We start from the raw sequence: 23,856 nt of genomic DNA, 5'->3' as shown, positions 1-23,856 counted from the left end.
GTGAGGACCTCCTCTCTTATATCTACCCTTATGAGCTAGAAGAACACTTCTAATTAGAAAGTATTCTAATTAGTTATGTTCTCATTATACAAACAACTCACGGGACATCATAACTATAGTACAACAATAACCTACTCATTTTACATAGGACTTGCACCACATTCCTAGTGAAGGTGCTGCCATTAGTCCAGCAAAAAATAGTTAATAGCTTGTCCAAAAAATCACGCTCCTTCCTATGTATTGGATTGATATCTTCTATGTTGAACTGATTGCTGCTTCTTCTTTTCCACTCCTGTATGTACTTCATGTTCTTCTCCTTGCTCTGATTATGAAGTTTGCTAGTTGAGCTTTATCCATCCTCACTGCTCCCCTAGCCTGTCTTGGGATTTCCTGCATCGTATAAAATAAGTTAGCAATGAAACTAAACTGTGTGTTGCTGCCAAATTTAGCTAAAGAATCAGCTACTGTGTTTGCTTCCCTGAAACAGTGCTGCACTTTGATTCTTCTTTTGTCTATAATCCTCCTCAAGTCTTCTATTTCCTTCAAGAATTCCCAAGGGGAACTATATTCACCATCTAGCCACTTCACCACTAGGATTGAATCCACCTCTATAATACCATTGTTATTATCATTATGGTCTAACCAGTTTATACCAAAACTTGCAGCCTGGATTTCAGCACTATTATTAGAGCAAAATTGCACTGCTTTAGCAAAAGCCATAATAATGTCTCCTCTAGAGTTTGTAGCAATTCCCCCAATTCCTGCTTTGTTGCATAGTACCATACTGCTTCCATCAGTGTTTATCTTGATGGTATTCACTGGTGGTCTGCTCCAAACAACAGGAAAGCTAGTTAACACTGCTTTATGAGCTTCCATGCTACTACATATCTTGCTCCAGTTGTCTCTTGACTCAATGTTGTAGCCTTTCTTGTTCATGATGCCTTTCACATGTTGAATCACTTCATAATAAATCTTGGCCTTCGAATATTTCTTGTTTCCATATCTGAAAGAGCTCCAAGCTTTCCACAATTCCCAACAAATTAAGACCGGGATGCACTGGTATGCCACTCTCAGCATGGAGTTCTTAGTGTTACAATTCCACCATGTTAAAAACCTTGCTTGAATGGTCTGGTTCTGCATCTTAATACCCAAGGAGTCTCCAAAAAATTTCCAGACCTTCTTAGCTAAATCCCCTTCAATGAAGACATGTAGCATAGTCTCCTCTTTAGGATCATTACAACAAATACACATTGGATCAGATTCATTAGTGAAGTTCTTGATTCTATCATACATGGGCAACTTTTTCTTGATAATTCTCCAGCTGATAAAGGCCATTTTAAAGGGGTTTCCTTTATTCCATATACATTTCCATATAGGAGATTTAGGCTGCTTTTTCCTTAGGATCTGAAAAGCACTGGCACATGTGAATTTTCCTGATGGATTATCCATCCAGATATCTTGATCAACCTTATCTCTTTGCCCTATGTCCACCTTCTGAATGATAGAGCAGATATCAGGTGGAACAAGCTTTGCAATGAATTCCAAATCCCAGCTATCTCCTACCAGACAATCTGCCACCATGAGAGAACCAGGATTGTTCCTAGATAAGTGAATAGCTAGTGGGCCCAGACCTGTCCAATTGTCCCACCAGAAGGACATTTTAGCTTCATTTATCCTCCATAAGATGTGAGGTTCAGCCTCAGCCTTAATCCTCAAAAGTTCTTTCCAGATGAAAGATTGATATCCTTGTACATTTCTTGCCACCACATGACCTCTTTGACAGTATTTTGCCATCATAAACTGAGCCCATATGTTATTTTCTGCTCTCAGTCTCCACCATCGTTTGGAGGCAAAAACCTTGCAAATGTCACTAATACTTTTAAAGCCTAGGCCCCCTTTAACTTGAGGGTAACACATGTTTGCCCAAGAGCTCCAATGGTATCTCTTTTTGTTGTCAGTCTGCCCCTAGAAAAAATCAGCAAAGTATTTTTCAAGTTGTTTTATGATTCCTTTAGGGGGTGACGTTGCAGCTAGTGTGTGAAGAGTTTGAGACTGTAAGACATGCTTAATAATAATTGCTCTTCCCCTAGATGATAAAATATTACCTTGCCATCCTTGTGCCTTGTTCATTACAGTTTTAGCAATGTCAGCAAAATATGAGAGTCTTTTCCTTCGAGGGAAGATAGGACAACCTAGATACTTCATAGGAAAATACTGATGTTTGTAGCCAGTAGTTCTACCAATCATTCTTCTTCTAGCTTCAGGAGAGTTAGTAGCAGTCAAAAACACACTCTTGTCTATGTTGATTTCTTGACCAGATTCCTTCTCATATTGTTTCAAAATCTTGGTGATTATTTTGATGCTTCTCTTGTTCCCAGATGTGAATATGACAATGTCATCAGCATAACATAAGTGATTTATCGGAGGTCCCTTTTGTTGCATAGTGTATTCTATATACCTTTCTTTGTTGTGAAGATGATTTAGAGCCTTAGACAAGGTTTCAGCAGCCAGTACAAAGAGACCAGGTGATATAGGGTCCCCTTGTTTAAGGCCCCTGGTAGAGTGGAAGAAACCATACCTCATACCATTGATCATGACTGAATACCATACCTCAGAAATGAGCCTATGAATGATGTCTATGAAAACTTCAGAAAATCCCATCTGCCTGAGAGCAGATTTAAGAAATAGCCAAGAGACTTTGTCATAGGCCTTAGCCATATCAAGCTTCATCACAATGTTCCCATATTTGTTGTTCTTATTGATGTCCTGGACCAATTGTTGAGTTAGTAGGACATTTTCTGTGATCAGTCTGCCCTTAATAAACCCAGTCTGATTCTGAGAGATCAACTTAGGGAGAATGTTGGCCAATCTGTTGGAGATGATCTTGGAGATAATCTTGTTAGAGAAATTACTCAAACTAATGGGCCTTATCTGAGAGAACTTGCTAGGGGAGTCCACCTTAGGTAAAAGAATGAGGCAGGTGTGGGTAAAAAACTTGGTCAGTTTCCCCCCTCTAAAGAAATCTTTAACCATATTATGGGCATCCTCCTTGATAATATCCCAGGTAGCTTGGTAAAATCTTCCATTAAATCCATCAGGCCCAGGGGCACTATCAGGATCCAGGAGAGTAGTGGCTTGATAGGTTTCCTCCATGTTTGGGACAACAACTAGGCTCTCATTATCCTCACTGGTCACAAGATTATCAATATTCTCCAGAATCTTGAAATCATTAATCTGATCAGGTTGAGAGAACAAACTATGAAAGTGTCTGATGGCAGCATCAGCAATCTTGTCATCCCCTTGGATCCATTCATCAAGCTCATTTTTGATCTTGTATATCTGGGCTTTTTTCCTCTTAAGCCTTATAACACTATGAAAATATTTAGTGTTACTGTCCCCTTCTTCTTACCATTTGATCCTGGCTTTCTGTCTAAGCATAGAAGTCTCCTTATTCATCCATTGAATCTGCTCAGCATATTTAGAATGTAGAAGACTTCTGTTTTGATCAGTGTTCTGACTGGTATAGATATTTTCTGCCCTTTCTACCTAGTCTTCAAGATCCTTCACCTTATCGAAAATGTTGCCAATATGGTTCTTAGACCACTGGCTAAGACAGTTGCTAAGCCTCTTCATTTTCTGCTGCATGATCCACATGGGGTTGCCCCTTATTTCTATTTGCCAAGAATTCCTTACTATATTCATGAAGTCATCTTGATCAATCCAGAAATTCAAGAACTTGAAATACTTAGTCTTAGGAGGGTCCTTGTCACCACACCTCATGAGAAGGACCCTATGGTCAGACCCTGTCCTTGGGAGATGTCTGATATTAACAATAGAGAAGCTCTGAGACCATAGATCATTATACATGACTCTATCAAGTCTCATAAGGATCCTTCCTCTTAGCCTTCTAGCATTAGTCCAGGTGAATTTGTCTCCAGAAAACCTAGAGTCCATCATATTGCAATCCTCCATGCATCCAACAAAATCTATACTTCTGCTTAGTCTATGTTGTCTTCCCCCTTGTTTCTCATCAGCTTCCATGATACTGTTGAAATCTCCCATTATAGTCCATGGTTTATTAATGTGACTGTTCAAGGTTCTCAAATTATCCCATAGTCTTTTCCTCTTCCTGGCAGTAGTCTTGGCATAGACTATAGTGACAAAGAAGATTTATGTGTTGCTGCTGTGTTGAACTTCCATAGTAAGTTGTTGGTTGTGGTCACTAATCACCTTGCATGTGAACTCAGCTTCCCAAAAACACCAAATTTTACCATTTTGTTAGTAGCAGCCTTGTCAAAACCCAACTTTCTCCTGTATCTTTCTACTTTGTTCTTGTTGATAGTAGTATTGTGCACAAAAGGTTCCTGTAATGCCACAAAAGTGGCTTTGTGTATTTGAATGAGTTTTTTTAGTCTATCAAAGGCTCCTTTGGAGCCTATCCCTCTTATGTTCCATATGATTGTATTAATCATAAGGAACATTTCAAAATTGCTTCTTTGATCCTCTGCCCTTGCCTCTGGTGACCATGGCAGGGGTTGAGGTACTAGCCTTTTTGTTGTTTTTTCTTCTAGTAATTTCAGTTCCTTTGGGGGATAAATTCCCTTTCTCCACAGCTTCCTTGATCTGTTCCTTCACTTCTATTGTTATACCAGGTTTTGGGGAAAAAGCATTGATCAGACTATCAGCAACTTCTTCATCAGAGAAGTTGTCAGCCTGATTCTGATCTCTTTTTTCATCTCCTTTGAGGTCCATATTGTGCAAGTTGATACTTGAACCTGTTTCTGTTCTCTCCTGGTGTTCTCTGGCTGTAGCAGTGCTCATTTTCTGCATTATCTTCCTTTGGCTTTCTCCAGGGACAATCTCTTCAGATAAGGTATTCTCAATGCTGCCTTCCTCATCTTCAGTCTGTCCAGTGTCATCAGCTATTTTCTCAAATACATTGTGAGTCTTAATAGGGGCATTGATGGGCACACTTAGCTGATGTGTATTACTTTCCTCATTGTCATTTGTGGTGATAACCACCACAGTCTTGTGAGTCTGGTTTTCTCTAGGGCCCTTTTGATGTACTTCTTCCCCTAGATAGTTTTTCTCCTGATTGTTGTCACTTTCTTGCTTCTCCATTTCTTCATCAGAGGCAGTATCTTTCCTAAGGGGTTGCCTGCTCCCTGGATCAATACTGTCATTATTTCCCATGTTGTAATCCTCCTTTTCTCCTTTCTTCCCCTGGTTCATTTCCTTATTTTTATTGCCTTCTTTGCCTTTATTTCTCACAATTTTCAGAGCATTCCTTCTTCTTTTTTGCTTTCTCTTCTCCCTTTGTTTTTCCCTTTTGGTCTTACTAGCATGAAATTCAACAGCTTTTTCCTCAACTTGCCTATTATCCCTTTTTTCCTCAGTAATTTCTTTCTCCTCTTTATCATTATTCTTACTAGATTCAGCTTGGTCAACAATTTCCTGGACTCTATCCTTATTGTCATCATCATTCTTTTTCTTAGCAAATCTGCACTGGATTAAAGAGTGTCCTAATTTTTTGCAATAGGTGCAGAACTTAGGAACACTCTCATATTCAATCTTTTGGTAAAAGTCTTTAAGAGGATGAGATTCATCCTCTAAACCTACCCATATCTTATCTGGGAGGGGCTTAGTAAGATCAACCTCAACTCGAACCTTGGCCGTACTTGGCTGTGTCCTCCTGCTAGTAGCAGCATCCAAAATAAGAGGGGTTCCTATAGGAGCTAAAATTTGCCTTACATAATGCCATGCATGACAGTGAAAAGGAAGTTTAGGGAGGAGTACCCATATAGGAACCATAGGAGAGTCTTCTTCGGGCTTGAAATCTGGGTGCCACATTTGAAGCCACATTTGTTCTCCATTGATTTCAATTGATCTTCGAAAATAAGTTCTTTTGCAATCCTCTTCATTTTTGAAATCTATGAACACCGAATTGTGGTCGTATGCCCCTATTACTGGATCTTCTTTCAAAGTGATTTTCTCCAAAAAAAAATTGACCGAACCATATCAATTTTAGGTCGCCCTTTTAGAAATTTTCCAATTAAAGTGTGTTTACACTCTTTCGCCATAACTCCATAGTAATCTTTGGATTTGAAAATGACTGCAGGAACTCTATTGTGACATGTTCTCCTTGTTGACACAGATGGACATCCAAATCGGTTGTCCGGTGGTGGGTTAGGAGCAGGAGTAGAAATTGTGCTTGCATACGAGGGTTTTTGTGGAATTGTTTCAGTGGTTGCTGTCGTCTCCTTGTTAGAGACGTTTTCCCCCACCGGACGCGCCGCCATAGGGCCGTCGTGAGGCTCCATGGAGCCGCGCGTGTGCTACACTCGGCTCAGTTGGTTGAGAGAGAAAAAGGTCGTTGTAAAGTTACCGTTTTGTGTGAATTATTTGTCCTTATCCTAATGCTACAGTCTGATTCCTGGACTCCAACTGCGGAGGTTTTTTTTTTTTTTTTTTTTTTTTTTTTTTTTTTTTTTTTTACTTCTTCGCACATGTTATTACTTATTACGTAGTTTAGTTACATATGTTGTAGGCAATCAGGTTAAAGGGTGCCTGGTGAGATCCTAATCTCCGTGATAGTACATCAGTTCATTGATTTAGAGAAAATGACGATATGTTTATCTGGTTGGTTAATTTTAAAGAATGAGAAGAGAAAAATGAAAAAAAAAAAAAAAAAAAAAAACACAAATAATGGTCGAGGAAAAAGATTGAAAGGGGTGACATTGCATCCTTTCGATTTTTAAAGGGGTGCAACTTTTTAGAGATTTATTACCCGTTTGGCCATGAAAATTTCACTTTTTTCCGAAAAATAATTTCCCTTTATGTGAAAATTAACTTTGGTCATGAAAATTTTAAATACAACTTTGAAATTTGAAAAACACCAAAAAACTTATTTTCACTTTCAATACATTTAAGTAATCAAATATTCTTTGCAAAAACTATATCCAAACACAATTCCATCTTCAAACTCCAACTCCAAAATACCAAATAAAGTGAAAAAATATTTGATTTTCATGGCCAAACGCCTACTTAGTAAACCTTGTTTTAAATAAGAAAATTGTTAGCGAGCCTTCTTATCTACTCTCCCTAAACTCCACTTGTGGAATTACACTGGGATCTATTAGAAAGAGTCTATCTACCTACTAAGGTAGAGGTAAAGTCAGTGTGCACTCTATCCTCCCCAGACCCACTTGTGGAATTACACCGGGTATGTTGTTGTAAAACCATAGTATGGATGCACGCAAAAATAAAAAGTAGCTTAGGCGGATAATGAGAAGGGAAACTAGTTTTGGCGCTGTTTCGCTTTCCTCTTTACGTTTCGTTGATCAGTATTGAATTTGTTCTTTGCCAACACAGTAAACTTTTTTATTTTTCAGTTTCCTCATTTCTGCCCTCATTTTCATTTTCCTCTTGATAAAAGTCCCACCAGCCCGGAGGCACACAAATTATAAATAATCAACGTCATTTCTCATTCACTTGCAATACATCTAAACAAAAATGGCTTTCCACATTTATCTGCAAATTATCTACTCTACAACCTACTTCCCCATGGCTGCTATATGTCAGAACCGGTAATTCCTCTGAGAGTTTTGAACAATCACCAGGCAGACAGTCAACAACTTGGACTTCCTCTAATTGCAAATCATTTGAGTCTGGCAGCCAGGTTTCAGTTTGATGCTCTGGACATTGATTAATGGTTTTTCCTTCACAACCTTGCCCAGGCTCATCAGTTTCTATATCACAATTCTTGTTGTCCGTTAACATAATAGCTGATTCCTCGCCGGAAGTCATGGAACATTGACCAGCAAGATTACTATCACCTTGATCTTCACTGAATTGTAAACTCTCAGATTGAGGTAGGTGTCTGACATCAACTCCTGCATTGGCATCCTGAGATGGCACACAATGTTGCATGGGCTCAATAATGGTGAGGCCACGTTTGTGGCAGGATACTGGTTCTCCTGGAGGAACTGCTTTCAAGGGTGAAACATATCAGTTCCAGTTTTTAGCATCTCGCTAGTTTGTAGCGTTCAAGAAAGAGAAGATTTCTTTAAAGTTAAGATCATCAAACACTAAATACTCACCACTCGGCTGATCAGCATCAGCAGATTGAAACAAAGGCTTCTTCAACCATACAGTTCCGGGGAACACCATGAGGTTGATATGACTTAGACTTCGTTTCTCGCAATCTTCCAACGGTTCGAAGCCAAAGCCAGAAGTCCATGTTTCCACTAAACCTGGGATAGCTGATATTACCAGTTTCTCAACCTTGAAAGACTTCAGCATCTACAAGCCATGATCAAGGGAAACTAGTAAGTAATCATGGCAAAACCTTGCTTTACCGTAAAATAAAAGATGATATACATTGCAAGTCACAGAGCCGACGAAAAAGGAAGTAGGGAACAAGCAAGAGGTGATAAACAAGACTTGAACCATAACCATACAAAATAGACAAGCTCGTCCTACCTCCTCCCCTCACTCTCTCTGCTTTTTAAGAAAAGAGGAGATTATACCCTGTCAAGATTGATTCCTTTAGAGATTAATCTTTCAGTGGTGAAGTATAGTACCACGAGTTGCTTTTACATTAACTTCTTGGGTGCATACAACGCTAGAGTTATATTACGTACTGTAAATTATTCCTATTGGACTAAAAGTCATTTTCTGATTTATCCGAAGCCTGGTTGCATCTAAAATCAGATTTTCAATATTGATAGTAGCCTTTTAAGAGAAAAATATGATTTAAAATATCATACTAAAAATGCTTCTAGGTTTATGCAAATGTCACAAGGTACAAATCCCATTTTCGTTATAAATTCTGATTCTTTTTTTTTCTTTTTTTTTTTTTACTTCTAATATTTGGGTTGCTCAGATGTTCTAGCTGACTCGTACCTCATGATATCTTATATTGTTGAAAATTACTTTCAGTTACCGCTGATTTACCAGAGTAAAAAGTAGTTTAGACTTAAGAGGAGTCTTTGTTTAAATTCAAATTTTATTTGATAAGTTTAGTTGAGATATTTTAGGTTTTTGAATTTTAAATTATGCAAATTTTCTGTTGTTAAATTCGCTATTAAGGCCCCTCTATGCTTAATAAAAATATTGAGAGACTTTTTCAATCAACTCTTTTAACCCTTTTGCTGCCCCATCTTTTAAAAAACCAACATATACACTTCTCTAAAGTCATATGTATACTAGCATGTTAAGCACTTATGTTAAAATAATTCAACAATTTATTAATTTTTAATCATATAATTTTAATGCAGTTGTTATTTTGTATTTTCATACTATCTATAGATTAGTAAAATTGAAAAAAAATCATGGCATTTATACGGCTCATGTCCCATCCGGTGATAGGTAAAACACTCCGTGCAGGACCCACAGCATTTAAAACACTGCTTCCTGGTCACATTACCTCCAGTATAGAATTCAGTAGGCGTCTGCACATTCCCTGGCGACGGTATTTACTGCATGTTGCAATTAGAGGCATCTCAGCAACTGTTACCCCATGGATCCTGCATAAGAACCAAATTCTGATTCAGAAAGATTTGTCGTGGCAGAAAAAATCCTGATTTTAGTGACAGTTTTATCAAACAGCCAGCAGGGAAGCCACGGCTTGCTAGTCACAATCAATGACTCAGGATTTGGGAACAAAGTCTAAGTAAACTAAAACTCCTTTTGGCATCCCATATAGTAAATGTAGGGATTGGACAGTGATAGTTCAGAAATTTATAGTCAACAATGCTTAAAGTATCTTCCTTCTAAGCACCTTCCCTGACAGACATGAATGCACCAGTTATACAGAAACCTCCAGATGAAAAAAGATGAACACCTTTTCTAAGGAATTCCAAAAATACCTCATTGTCCGCCAAGCACAACCAACAGAAACAACCTAAAATGCATAGGCATATGATACTAAACCACTGTCTAGCCTCTCACTTTAATCAGCCGATGGAGAAAACACTTTTAATACTCACAAGACAAGAAAATACTTGATGCATTTCGAATTGAAAGGCATACAGAAGAAACACAAACATTGCATACAAACCAAACGATCGGGTCAAGATGGAAACGTGAAATTGAAAGAGCAAGCTGAAGATGTCATACTAAAGTACTTGTAGGAAGTTTCAACTCCAAAAGTATCTTTTTTCCTACAAGGTCTGCGTACACTTTTGCCCTCCCCAGACCCCACATTGTGGGATTTCACTGGGTATGTTGTTGTCCTTTTTGTTTAAAATGAACAAAAGAACAGATGCTGTGTGTCAGAAGGTAAAAGAGCACATAGCAAATCGAAAAAGATGCATATGCTCTGAGATTATCTACATTGCCTTAGAGGTATGGAGTTTATAGAATAAGCATGACAAAGTACAATTTTTTTCAAGATTGTAAAGAATTACCTTACTGATGCTACAGCGACTGATATGTCATCTTTCTCCAGGATCATAGTGTAGAATCCATGATAATTTAATCGTGCAAATTGTGATCTGTAAAGATTTTAAGGATCAGTCTGACAGCACCACCTTACGCATCATTGTATTTTGTAACGTTGATATGAACATAGTCAAGTGACACCATGGATGCAGGAACAAGGCACCATTTTATTTGGGTCATTGAATCAATGAAACTTCATCCATATGTTTGCATATTGTCATATATTCCTTAGAACATAATGCTTCAGATAAAATTGTAAAGTACGTTTGTCATTTCAAAAATATATTATTCAGAAATTTATAGTTAGCCTGCCATTCAATCCTTCCATTCAATTATTTTGAATGAGAACTGAATGAACAAGAAATGCTAGAAATAATGCCTCATCTATCAAGTGCAGGGAGTTCAGCAAAAACTACTTGGTAGGCTGTAATTCCACAAACTGCTTTAAGAGAACGTGGAGGAATAAGCGTTAAGCGATATACCCACACCAAACAGGTAAGCACAGTAGTATGCCAAGATAGAAAAGAGTTTATGGCAAACAGAAATACTCACCCCCAGCTGTATATTACATGGGGTATCATATCTATGCCAGTTCTTGGATCTACCATGGGAAGAAAGCACTCCTCCATAATCGTAAGGGCAACTGCTAACTTTGAGTTGCATTCTGCCTTCAAAGCAATAAACCGCTGAGCAGAATGAACTCTGTGGTCACCATGAATGCACCTCAGAACAGTCCAGGAAAAGCCATCAGTCAGAAGATTAATGAGCCCGATGCGAGAGTGAAGGCCTTCATAAACCTGCAAAAGAATATCAATTAAGTTTTTTCGAAAGACGACTAAAATAATTCATAGTCAAGCTTGCAATGAAGTTAATAGGAGTATATATTTCAGCAGAATTCACCATTCCTACATTTTTTGTTCTCATCTAAAACAGCACCACCTAGGGGACTGATTACTTAAACTAACTATAGATCAACCATGCCAATGTTTCATAAATTTCCTTTTTTAGAAGAAGTTCACATAAGGTTTGTCACATTTTCTCATTAATCAAAATCTTTGGTCAGCAGATTGAATTATATACTCCATCATGATGTCATCCTGAATGACTCCAATAAACAGCCGGGGGCACAATCCAAGCATTATGCTAATGCATACTGAAAAGCTTTCAGACACTTTGGAGAAGTTCAAATGAATAAATATGATCAAGTATTTCAGACCTCAAGGAAACCATCAAGTAGAAGACTTAACGGGGTGAAGTTTTTTCATGATAAAATCAAATACACTTATCAAAGAAAAGATCTAGCAGGTGAACGTAATCCAAGCCAGATCTATAACTGATGTTTCAAAGCCACAGAATAGTACACTGGCAGTGGGAAAACAGATGTTTTAATATAATTATACATGGTGCAAGAATTTCTGTTATTAGTTTAGCAGATACTTCTATGTAGACTGATTCAGATGATACTTTAACGATATAACAATCATATCACATTCTCCTGCCCAGTCATATCACATGTAAAAGGAACTAATAACCATCAGATAGCACTTCAAGACTACACATTAAAGCCTTCAAAGAGACAAAAATTGAGCAAGTTTGTTTCATAATAAAAAATGTAAAGCTGAGATGTCTAGCTCACCTCCTGACAGCTTTCGCTGCAGAACCACGTATCAGAGGCCTGTCCACTTTTGGTAATCCTTAGTTTACTGCATGATTCATGATCTGTTCACAAATCATCAAAGCCATCAAGGCATTTAGTAAGAGAAAAACGAGGAAACTTTGGGGAAGTAAGATATACTTTTCCCGCCCCAATAACTGAACTAAATGTGAACGCGGATAATTCTCTGATTGAGGTTTGTGAAGTTTGACAAATGCAAAATCTTATTATTTGAGACCATGCATTCTGGTAAGAAGTGAAAACAGAGCGCCAATACCCATATTTGGACATTTGCAGGCCTGCAATGGGAAAAGAATAGAAACCAAACAAGTCAAGTTCATGGGGAACGTACATTTATGTTCACACTGTGAACATTTTAATCCACTGGAGGAACTCAATGCTTCACTATATTTAACCACATCCCCACATTTCGGGCAAGTGCACTGCGGGCAATACCAACTCCCTTCAGGAAGCTCCTGAAACAAAAAACAATAAAGTTAATCTACTAGAATTTATATCTCTTGTCCAGTATCGTTAAACAAAATGAAGTACTCAACTTCATATGATACGCAACAAAATCAAAGGAAATCCAGGCCATATGAATGGATATGTTATTTTAGAAGGAGTGTCCTACATTCATGCCTCGTGCACACACAAAAACCAAAACAATATTGGTGAATAAATATAGCACATGTTTGTAGAGAAAAACATGGTACAACTTACGAGAATGGTAAAAAGGAAAGAACAACAAAGTAAAACAAATAATCAAGAAGTAAAAACAAATAATCAAGAAGTAAAGTAAAAATAAGTTATCAAACCAATCTGAATCAGAACATTACTCACTAGTTACTACCATCGATTTTATCAGTTAAAAAAGTGATTTACGTCTCAACCAAAAGTTAAAATACCGTCAAAATTAGAACTAAGAGAAGTACCAAAAAGCTGGTAAAATATAATCCCATGGGACTTCAAACGTGGTAACAAATGTCAATTAAGCGAGACATCAACAAATTAAGTATACGGAAAGACTGACGAAAGAAAGGGCTTCCACCCTCTTTAGTTCTCCATGAGAAACAGGAAAGAGCATGAAAACTTCTTGAAATAAAAGAAAATCACAAGAAACTTATTGATGTTAATTTACGTTTATAGCATGTAATAAATAAGCCAATTCACCGACTGTTATAACTCACAAGGAACGTGTGAACAAGCATTAAAGCAGAAGATCAGGATAGCACATAACAAAGAAAGGAAAGCCCATTCAGACCAAGTTGAATCCTGCTCCCCTCTCAAATATGATCTATATGCCACTAATTTGTTAGAACTTCTCTTTGTGTATAGGATAGTAGATTGGAATCTGGATCAAGCTGGGCTGTACTTAATAATTGGATCAAATTGAATCAACCACAATGAAAGAGATCTAATCCAGCTTTGGGATAAAATAGGAAAAAAATACATACTTCAAGAGTTCTATACAGCTGTCTTACTTTCTAATTAAGCTAGGGCTCATAAATCTAGTTCAACTAGAAAATATGTTTGCATTGTTGAGGAGTCCCACATCGGATGAAAAAGGGATGGATGGTCTTCTTATATGGACTTGGACATTCCTCCCCTAATGAGCTAGCTTTTGGGTTGAGTTAGGCTCAAGACCCATTTCTTAACATGGTATCAGAACAGGAACCATCCCAATTCTTGTTTACCGATGTTGGGCCCCCGTATTTTTTATCAAGTTGGGCCTCCATATTAAATTGCCCATGCTCCAGATGTCGGGCATGAGACAGGTGTTGAAGAGCCCCACATCAGATGAAAAAGGAATGGGTGGTCGCCTTATATGGTCTTCGGCAATCCACCCACAATGAGCTAGCTTGTGGGGTTGAGTTAGACCCAAGATCCCTTTCTTAACACGTTTATGAAAACCAATGAAGAAAGTTTAGCATCCTCAAACAAATGGGGAAAACATAGCCTTTAATTTTTGGCGACAACTTTAGTGTTATATTTTTTTAAAAATTGTGATAATCAAACTTACAAGAACGATTAAAAGAATTCTAAAATGTTTCAGCATTCATGGATGAAGAAATTTAATAAAGAAGATGACGATGTAAACATTGTAATCAAACAATAACTACACATTTATCCACACTCCTATAATCGGAAATCATCATCTAGTACTTTCTCAGTTACATCTTAAATGCTCATCTTACTACGTATATCTCTTGTGATGATAGCCCATATATGCTCTTGTTTTGATTCTCTTATACACATTTGCTCTTCAGAGTATTACTTATGCCTTTCGTGTTATATATCTAACAAATTAGAACATTCTATCGGATGACTACATACTTCAATTTCTTGCATCCCCAAATCCATAACCCCAAAATTAATTATTTAAACATTTAGCTACCTTAAAACTCTATTCGCCGGTGGAGTTAACACTAGGTTGGAAGTTTCGCGACAGGCCCTAGAGTCTAAATGTTTCAGGTTAAGCAGGACTAAAACTGAGTACCTGGAGTGTAAGTTTAGTGACGTAAAGCATGAGGCGGAGGTGGAAGTGAAGATTGATGTGCAAGTCATATCCAAGAGAGGAAGCTTCAAGTATCTTGGGTCCATAATTCATGGAAACGGGGAGATTGATGAGGATGTCACACATCGGATTGGAGCGGGGTGGGTGAAATGGAGGCTCGCTTCTGGGGTTATGTGCGATAAGAATGTGTCGTCAAGGCTTAAAGGTAAGTTCTATAGAGTGGTGGTTAGACCAACTTTGTTGTATGGAGCAGAGTACTGGCCAGTCAAGAACGCCCACGTCCAGAAGATGAAAGTAACAGAGATGAGGATGCTCAGATTGATGTGTGAGCATACTAGGAGAGATATGATCATAAACAAAGTTATTCAGGGCAAGGTGGGAGTTACGTCTGTTGCAGACAAAATGAGAGAAGCGAGACTGAGGTGATTTGGGATGTGAAGAGGAGGTGTGAGGATGCGCCGGTAAGGAGGTGTGAGAGGTTGGCTATCGCAAGAGTTAGGAGAGGTAGATGTAGACCGAAGAAGAACTGGGGAGGTGATTAGGCAAGATATGACACAGCTTCAACTTACTGAGGACATGACCCTAGATAGAAAAGTGTGGAGGTCGAGGATTAAAGTAGAAGGGTAGTAGGTAGTAGGTAGTAGAGTGATACCGCACTGTAGGTGGGAAAGGTAGGGGCTAACCCCCTCTACACATATTCTAATTAGTAATTGTGTAGTTGTCTATTCTTCGATGTATATCACTATCTATTGCGCATTTGCTTTGTATCTAGTTATTTTGCTGTCATATATTTTTGTGTTTGCGTCAAAGTCTTTTTCCTTTATTTTCCTTTCTTTTCTTTAATGTTCTTCCCTTTCGAGCCGAGGGTCTTTCGAATACACCCTTTCTACCCCACAGTAAAGGTAAGGTCTGTGTATGTCCTACCCTCCCCAGATCCCACTTGTGGGATTACACCGGGTATGTTGTTGTTGTAGCTATCTTAAAATTCTTTAATAGAAAAGTCAATAAAGACAACCTTGATACAATATTGACGATCTCACAAAGATGAAATTTCAATGAATTGTCATTTACTGATCTCATCTAAGGGAATAGAAATTTTTATAGGTAATGTTATAAACCAAAAATTGCAAAGGTTAAAGTTTTAACTCTAGAAAGTTAAATGTAATACATTTACATGCCTCCTAAATTTACCTCCACTGTCAGTTCTCAATTTTTTTCTCCAAAGACTATTATCTTTATCCCAAAACTAAAAGGAAAACTTTTTTTTGACAATGAAAACATTCTATATATTAACAGGTGTATTATACCAAACTGTATAGTCCCCCAAGTTAGCCAATTACAAAATATAGAAGCTTTCTTCCTATGATGATACTTCTTTCATATTGTCTAAAACATCGAAAGTATCTTCTGTTTGTACTAAACATTCCTGTTTCCACCAAAAATAGTAAAGAGCTAGGCAATTCAGCTACAGCTTCTGAATGTTGCTTTGCTTGCCCTCAAAACACCACTGATTTCTTTCTTTCCATATACTCCACCAAATACATGCTCGGACAACCCTCCAAAAGGAAAACTTTTTCTCAATAAATACTAATAAAAATGTTAGAAAGATAGAATATGTTTTGGTAAACCAATGTTCATCTGCATGTTAAGTTGTTAGTTATAGCAATGTCTTTACTTTTGAAATAAAGTTTTGAGGGCACACTTCCTATATAAGTTAGAAGGATAAGATAAACAAAAGTTTAGAATAGTACTCATTCTTCTATTCATGAAATAATAACGCAGCAGGAAAAAATTGCAGTAACATCAATATCTTAGGAAAACTTCAAAAACAAATGCTAGTAAAAACCTACGTTGGACCATAACAGACATCTACAGCATTGGTTAAGCATTCTCTTCAAAAGCAGTAACTTAAGTCATATAAAGGGAGAGAAAGCAAAAAACATGAAAAATCACTTCTGTATCATAAAGGGGAACCACTGGTTTAACAGCATATTTGGTATTTCTTTAACCATTCTTTGACATACTCAGAAAAGATTCCTAAATTGAAACCAAATACCACAGCAGATACACTAATTGATAAACAACAGCAATCCTCGAATGAAGCAAGTGCTGGCAGATCATAACAGAGTACATGAAGTCAATCTTGGGCCGAGAGGTCATATCTTTAATACATGGGAAATCATCTTCTCAACAGTCAAGCAGGCTTTCAACCAAAAAGCCATCGAAACAGCACTGGTGGTGGGTAATTTTCAAGGCCATTTCAGGGAGAATAAAAATATTAAAAGGAGAAGATGGATGGGTATTGTGGCTGGAACCTGGTACAGACGAAGTTTTTGTTTGGCAGAAATGGCTAGCCAAATTTCTGATATGTTGTTGGCTTATTTTTTTCAGACTTTTGGACTGTTTAGTAGAAGTAATGTGACTTCTCGGCTTTTGGGATACTATAACTTCCTTTCTTTAATAGTGACTGTTAGATAGATTCAAGTATTCTAAACAGGTGCAATTATGAGAGAATTAATGAGGTAATATTGGGACTTTTTAAAGTATCACATAAATTAACATAAAAGGGATAAAAAGCAAAAAAATGAGGCAAAAGATAAGTAGGAATTCTGACTTTAGAGAGTGCCGCATCACCTATCTCAACATCCACTGTAGAAGATACTCCTTCCATTTCATTTTACTTAGCCCATGTTGACTTGACACTCCCCTTAAGAAAATATTTATTAGGGGTTTATTTTACTAAATTAATCTTATTAATCATGCCTTGGAAGTACAAATTTAACTACTAGTATTTCATGTAGTTATTTAATGAATAATGATAAAGGGCAGTATTGGAAGAAAACCATTAATTTCTTTTTTTTTTTTTTTTGATAAGGAAAAAATCATTAATTTCTCTTGATTTAATAAAATGGACAAGTAAAACGAAAAATTTATTTTTAGTATAAGGGCCAAGTAAACTGAAATAGAGGGAGTAGAAGATAGCCACTAAACGAACTGTAGATAAACACAAACTGGGGCATTCCAAGCCAAATAAACTTTTCAGATTGCTAAAAAGAGGCTAGCTGAATTCTTGAAGTACCGATTGACACTGAGCATGCTAAACTTCATTGATTGCCAAAGAGCAGAAGATCAATTTCAGCAGATCAGGGTTGCCCGGCACAATTTTCAACAACTTTTTAACAAAATTAACAAAAAAAACAGGGTGAAGATTTTTGTTAAAGATTTAGTAGGTCTAATTATGGGCTTCCTCAGTCTCCTTATTTCGAATATAATTGTATTTACTTCACCCCCACCCCCCCCCCCCCCCCCCCAAAAAAAAAAACCACTATGTGGACAAAATACAACCTCTTTTCATATGTTTGATCGTCTTTCTTTACACAAAAGACAAGGAAACCCACGGGTCATTTGTTGGAAGGATTTGAAAATAACCCTTACATAACTTACTCCACCTTGCGATTACTAAAATCACTTCATCCTAAAGGGAATGTCCCATTTTCAGGAAGAGAGGCGACCACATACACAAAGATGTGGTGCAAACACATAATAAACCAGTAAGCAGCACATCCATGGGCATTGAATATCAAATGGTTCATGGCAAAGTGGTAACTGAAACGTGCTTCACCTTCAACAGATTAACGGCAACTTCAAGAGGTCATTTACTCTTCTTCATATATTGGTCACTGAGCGTGTCTAAGGAACCTGTAGCTACATATGGTATAGCTGATTTAGAAAGTTGATGCTGGCTGTTCACCAGCACTCTGATGGTAAAACAGATCAGAAATTTTAAAAGATCAAGATGGATTAGAAACTGTTTCAGAGAGTATATTATTTCCTTCCTAGGGAAAAATACTTTCACAATATAATGTCACCTAAAAGGCTAAAACCATATAAGAACCCAGGCATAAAGCATAAGGACTGATCTTTGACATCTTACCATTTACAAGTTGACTAAACTTAAATGTTGAGCAAGAAAATAATGAATTCAAGGCAAGATAAAAGTATCAAATTGGCTCGAACAAGTAAACCAAGTGAAAAGGGTCAAAAGACAAACCTGTGTGAACAAACAAGCTAGATGAAAAGTAGCTGGACAATTATCACAACAAATCAACTCGCCACCATCACCACATCGCCCGCAACTGTCATCATTTTGGTCCCTTTCCTCAGCTTGGGCAGTTTGAGAAACAGCTCTCCGTGCCTTGTATTCATCTGACCAAGCCTCAAGCTGACATAAGGTGAATGCCTTACCAGACTCCATGAAAAGATTCAAACAGGGACGATTGAGCTTAAAACCAGCATGACTTTTGAACTCAGAGATGGATAGCACCTTGTCACAGCAATTACACAATATTCCATCACGGGTAATGAAACCGGTTTTTACCACAGAATCATCCTTCAAGTTCCGGTACTGGATCATATCGTTTAGAGAAACAACCCTAGAATGAATTAACCAGGATAACACAGTCCTTGAGGCAAAGGTAGGCCATTTTGCTTCGGTGAAGTGCTTTCCACCCTTGTTGAGGCTACGCAAAAGCAACTTGCAACCACTTTTCTTGCTCTTCCTTTTCCTTAGAGGTTTGATTTTACCAGAGGACCTCTTGTTGCCAGATCTGCATGTCTTATTTCTAAATACAGCTGAAATTAAGAGATCATCGTCACTAATACGACATGCCTTACGTTTCTTTGACCCAATTTTGCGCTTACTTGTAATTGCTTTACATTCAATATTTCCTTCGAAAGGGTTATCATCATCAATATTCCCAGAGTTGAACCCCTTCATACTCACATTAAACTGACTAAATTGCTTAGAAGTCTGCCTAAACCTCTTGAAATTGATCTGTTCAGTATTTTCCTGAGACTCTGAACAACGGAAGGACATCCCTTGATGACCTCTAGCTCTCCCCAGGTAGTCTACTAAATATCCCTTAGGTCTTGAATGTATTTGTATGCCAGATCCACTACCTTCATGAAATCCACTCTCATTATAAGATGGATCAAACTTGTCATCTTGGTAACCATTAGTAAATTCCATTTCTGATAACTTTTTTGATTTCTTCGGAGCCTTCCTTTTCAAGACTGAATTTCGCTTGGTATCCGCTGTTTCACTGTTTCTATGGTTTGAATCAAAAATCACAGGCTCCTTCAACATGGATCCCACCAAACTGGGAACTTTTCGGACGTCAAGACCACTCGCTGATACATTTCTGGAATACAAATCATCAACATGATCAGAACTCTTTACATCACTGCTTGAGAAGCTTTTATTGCTATCTTGCTGAGTAAGAACAATATCTGATCCCCCAATCAAGGCTAGTGCATTTCCTGAACTAATAGGAACTTCAAACAAACAAGATCCAACATGCTCACTGGTGCTTTCAGATCCACAAGCTGGTAAAGGAGCTAAATCCGGTACATCTTTACCATTTTCCAAGAGTTTCCTGTATTTATTAGCACCCCCACTGACAGTATCCCTTAAGCACATGGATCTTTCATTAGGATAATAATAAGATGCGCCATTCAGATATTTGCCTTCACCCATCTGTGACTCTGTTAAGTTGAGAGAACTTTCATCACCATACTCCTTGTGGATCCATTTATCAGTCTCAAGACTTGTCAATGCACTATCTGAGACAACAGAAGAGCTGCAAGGCTGGTTCTGCAAAGTCCTCTCAGCAAACAGGTTTCCTGTGGCGTCTACATTCTTTAACCTGTTATTTTTAACAGGAGCAGTGGCCAAAGTCATTTTGGCTTTAATTGTTTTTCCCTCTTTGAGAAAGCGTAATGCCTTGTCAATGAACACGACAGTTGCAAATGGATCGAGGAGACTCCAAAGCCGAGCCAATGCAGAAGCTGTTTCCAAGGTATCCAGTTTTTCTTCAATCTCCATCACTGTACCTGAGAGGTCACTCAAAAACTGTGTCATATCAGACCATAACCTACAATCCTTTTCTGGAAAAATACCATCTGCATAGGTAAACAAACTCTGTCCACACAAGGTCCAGGCTCTCCAGAATTCACGGATTGGTCTTCCTTCAGGTGACTTGTAAACATACTCACCAATTCCATGAAATTTATTATTTCTTTTACGCCTCCCAATTACCCATCCCGCTGCTCTCAGCAAACGATGGATATGGTACCGGAGAAGAGGGCGAGGGTCATTTGGAGAATCCTTAATCGTTGACAATTCAGCCTCATCCAGTTCTACAAAGCAATGATCCCTCCACTTTGGCTTGGCTGGTCGGAGAATTCCTGACGACTTTGCAGCACTGCCAACCAAAAACTTGGTTGCATAGCTCTCCTGAGAAGCAGGTGATGCAATTGCTTTACCAACTACATCCTTCCATCCATTTCCTTCCACTTTAGACAATCTTAATTTTGATGAATCCATTTCACCAAGCACGTGACTTTTGTCCAGCACAGTGTGCCACTTCTGCAAATAAGAACTTGATTTAACACCTTGGTTCGAAGATTCAACTATATGACATATCACACTCAGAGAAGGGCAGGAAGAGGGTTGCTGAGATATATCTGCAGGTGCTCTATCCAAAGAAGCTAATGGCTCAGATTCCTTTTCCACATGACTATTGATTAGCTCTTTGCCACAATGGTCTCCTCTAGAATCCTCCTTTATGTCATGAGAATCATGATGTAGTGACAAACCAGAATTTTCACCACACAAATGTCCAGGTTCATCTGTCTGGCTAGTAAGGTCGCCCTCAAAATTGAACACTCCGGTCACAAGACACCTTTTGGTACTGCTCTCATTTCCGAAGAACACATCTGAAAATATCTGAGTCTCATTCACTGAACCATCAAATCCATCATCACGCAGACCTTCAACGTCTTTATCAAACAGCATCTTTGCTGAATTATTACTTTACAACAATCCTAAAGTTCTCCGCCTATGAATGAAAGACCAGCACCGAGCCTCGCTACAAAATAAATCTCATCGTCTGAATGATCTGTAGTCTGGACACATAATATCCACTTGTATGCTTCTGCACAGAAACAGAAACACAAACACAAAATTCTAAGAAATTCATAGTACTGCAATAATCCATATCCATGATGAATGAGTCAACAAGCAGATCTCTTCCCACACTACAATAATGCAATTCTGAAAAATCAAATCCCAATTGCTTTTTCACACTGAAGCCCAAAAACATATTTAGCCACAATGACTAGCCCCCAATATCAAGGTTAAATTATCATTTCTATCCCCAAGTCCTAAGACACGATACAAAAGATTCCAGATGGATGGGGTTGGAGGAATTAGTATGGAGCTTATAGTGTTTCACGGACCAAGGAATTTGGTGTTCCTGTTTGATTAATTATATTACAGACCACAGTGGACGTGGAAGCCTTACCCGTTACAGAGGCATGGCTGGATCATTAAAAAAGTAAAGGATATCATCTAAAATGTGTTTCACTTCTTGAAAAAAAAAAAAAAAACTAGAGTGTGTAACAGGCTTAATCCTATAAGAGGCAGCTGTTGTAATAAGGAAAGAAAACATTGCAGGAGCAGGGAGCATCTGAATCCAGACGCCGCAACTGCCAGATTAAGGAAAACTACTAATAATAGATCCAGTGTTGTCAAAGGCGCGCTTAAAACACGCTTAAGCCCTAAAGCAAGGCTCAAAACATGTTAAGCGTTTCGCCTTGCTTAATGTGCGCTTTAGTGTCATCATCAAGGCTCTAAGACAAATTTCCTTGCGAATGAGCGTTTCCTGAAGCGACACTAAAGAATTGATATTTCACTTTATCATTTAAAAAAAAAAAAAAACTTTGTTCATACATTTGATATTCATGCTTATAATTATTAATCTTGGACTAGACATATATATATATATATATATATATATATTTGTATTTTTTTTTTCTCCATTTGCGTCTTTTTTCATTGATCTTATAGCTTTTTTGCGCTTAAAATCCCAACAGATCTTAGAGCTTTTTTGCGCTTAAAGCCCCGACGGATCTTAGAGCTTTTTTGCGCTTTTAGCTTTTGATAATACTGAATGGATCTAACATCAAATTCATGGGATGGAATTAGTGCATCAAAATCAAGTCTTTCTTTGTTTGTGCAGTGGCTTTGAAGTTAAAAGTAGACATTGGTTACAACGGAATTCAAGCAGCCAGATAGCATTATAGACTACAGACCTTTTTTCCTTTTGTTTAGGTGAAGTGTTAAGACTATACAGAATTAGAAAATCAGGCACTTTAGACACTCAGATACTACATTTCCTAAATTGAGGCATTTTCATCATAAATGTACACAGTTATGCGGAATTAAAACCTAGCCTTTATATACATGCGCAAAAAGAGAAAAATAAGTGGAATTATAACTGGAATCTAACATTGAAAAAAAGATATCTAACATATGCATAAAGAGTGGCTGCTTGAGAAAACCGTTCCAAGTAAGCTAACGGCAACGAAAATGAAAACATACAAGTAACGATTTTTCAACTAAACTTCAGCAAATTCAATCACAAAATTCAGAAAGTTTTCGGATCCAAAAAGGCGAAAAAATAATCGATACGAACAAAAAACAACAAATCCGAAGAAACTAGAATACTGATAGTACTACATTTCCTAAATTAATGCATTTTCATCATAAATCTACACAGCTATCCGAAATTAAAACCTAGCCTTTATACACATGCCTAGAAACAGTAAATCAAATGGAATTATAACTGAAATCTAACATCGAAAAAAGAAATGTTTTTCTTTATATAAGGAAACATCGAAAAATAAAATCTAACAGCAACGAAGATGAACCGTTCCGGTTAAGCTAACAGCAACAAAAATGAACGAAAATGAAAACACACAAGTAACAATTTTTCAACTATAATTCCACAAAATTCAATCAAACAACGCACAAAATTCATCAAGTTTTCGGATCCAAAAAGTCGAAAAAAAAAAAAACAACAAATCCGAAGAACTTAGAATTACTGACCTTGAAAATGCATATCACCGAATCATTTTAGGGTTTCTTAGGGCACCGTTACGGTTAAAAACAAAGATGATCTAAAGATAAGGTCATTTTTAAGCGGTATAAATTTACCTTAATGTTGTAAAACTCATCACAAGTAAAAGAGTGACTGTATGTAAGGCTAAGGCTTTGTTTGGATTTGAGAAAACTGAATAGCTGTTTACAAAAAGATAAACACTAACACCATTAACAGGTGCATTCACACTTTCTACTTCTCTCCGCCATGTGCGTGAGTGACGACATTATTTATATATA

General features: G+C 37.6%; 1 protein-coding gene across 3 annotated transcripts; it reads right to left on the bottom strand.

The window, feature by feature from the left end:
- Positions 1-7,351: 7,351 nt before the first annotated feature.
- On the bottom strand, positions 7,352-23,856 carry LOC132618192 (increased DNA methylation 1). Of its 3 annotated transcripts, none has more exons than XM_060333256.1 (9): positions 23,566-23,856; positions 18,667-21,610; positions 12,450-12,573; positions 12,080-12,162; positions 10,996-11,240; positions 10,410-10,496; positions 9,428-9,527; positions 8,100-8,301; positions 7,352-7,988 (listed from the first exon to the last, which is right to left on the bottom strand). In XM_060333256.1, exons 2-9 carry the CDS (start codon positions 21,469-21,471, stop codon positions 7,477-7,479), a joined length of 4,158 nt encoding a protein of 1,385 aa, XP_060189239.1. In that variant the 5' UTR covers positions 21,472-21,610; positions 23,566-23,856; the 3' UTR covers positions 7,352-7,476. The 3 variants fall into 3 exon arrangements, with proteins under 3 accessions (XP_060189239.1, XP_060189240.1, XP_060189241.1); XM_060333257.1 differs by having other exon boundaries at positions 23,674-23,856; XM_060333258.1 differs by having other exon boundaries at positions 7,352-7,985; positions 23,566-23,855.

This window comes from Lycium barbarum, chromosome 11 (assembly GCF_019175385.1).
Source record: "Lycium barbarum isolate Lr01 chromosome 11, ASM1917538v2, whole genome shotgun sequence".
NCBI classification, from domain to species: Eukaryota; Viridiplantae; Streptophyta; class Magnoliopsida; order Solanales; family Solanaceae; genus Lycium; species Lycium barbarum.
This window is presented reverse-complemented; position numbering and strand designations above follow the sequence as displayed.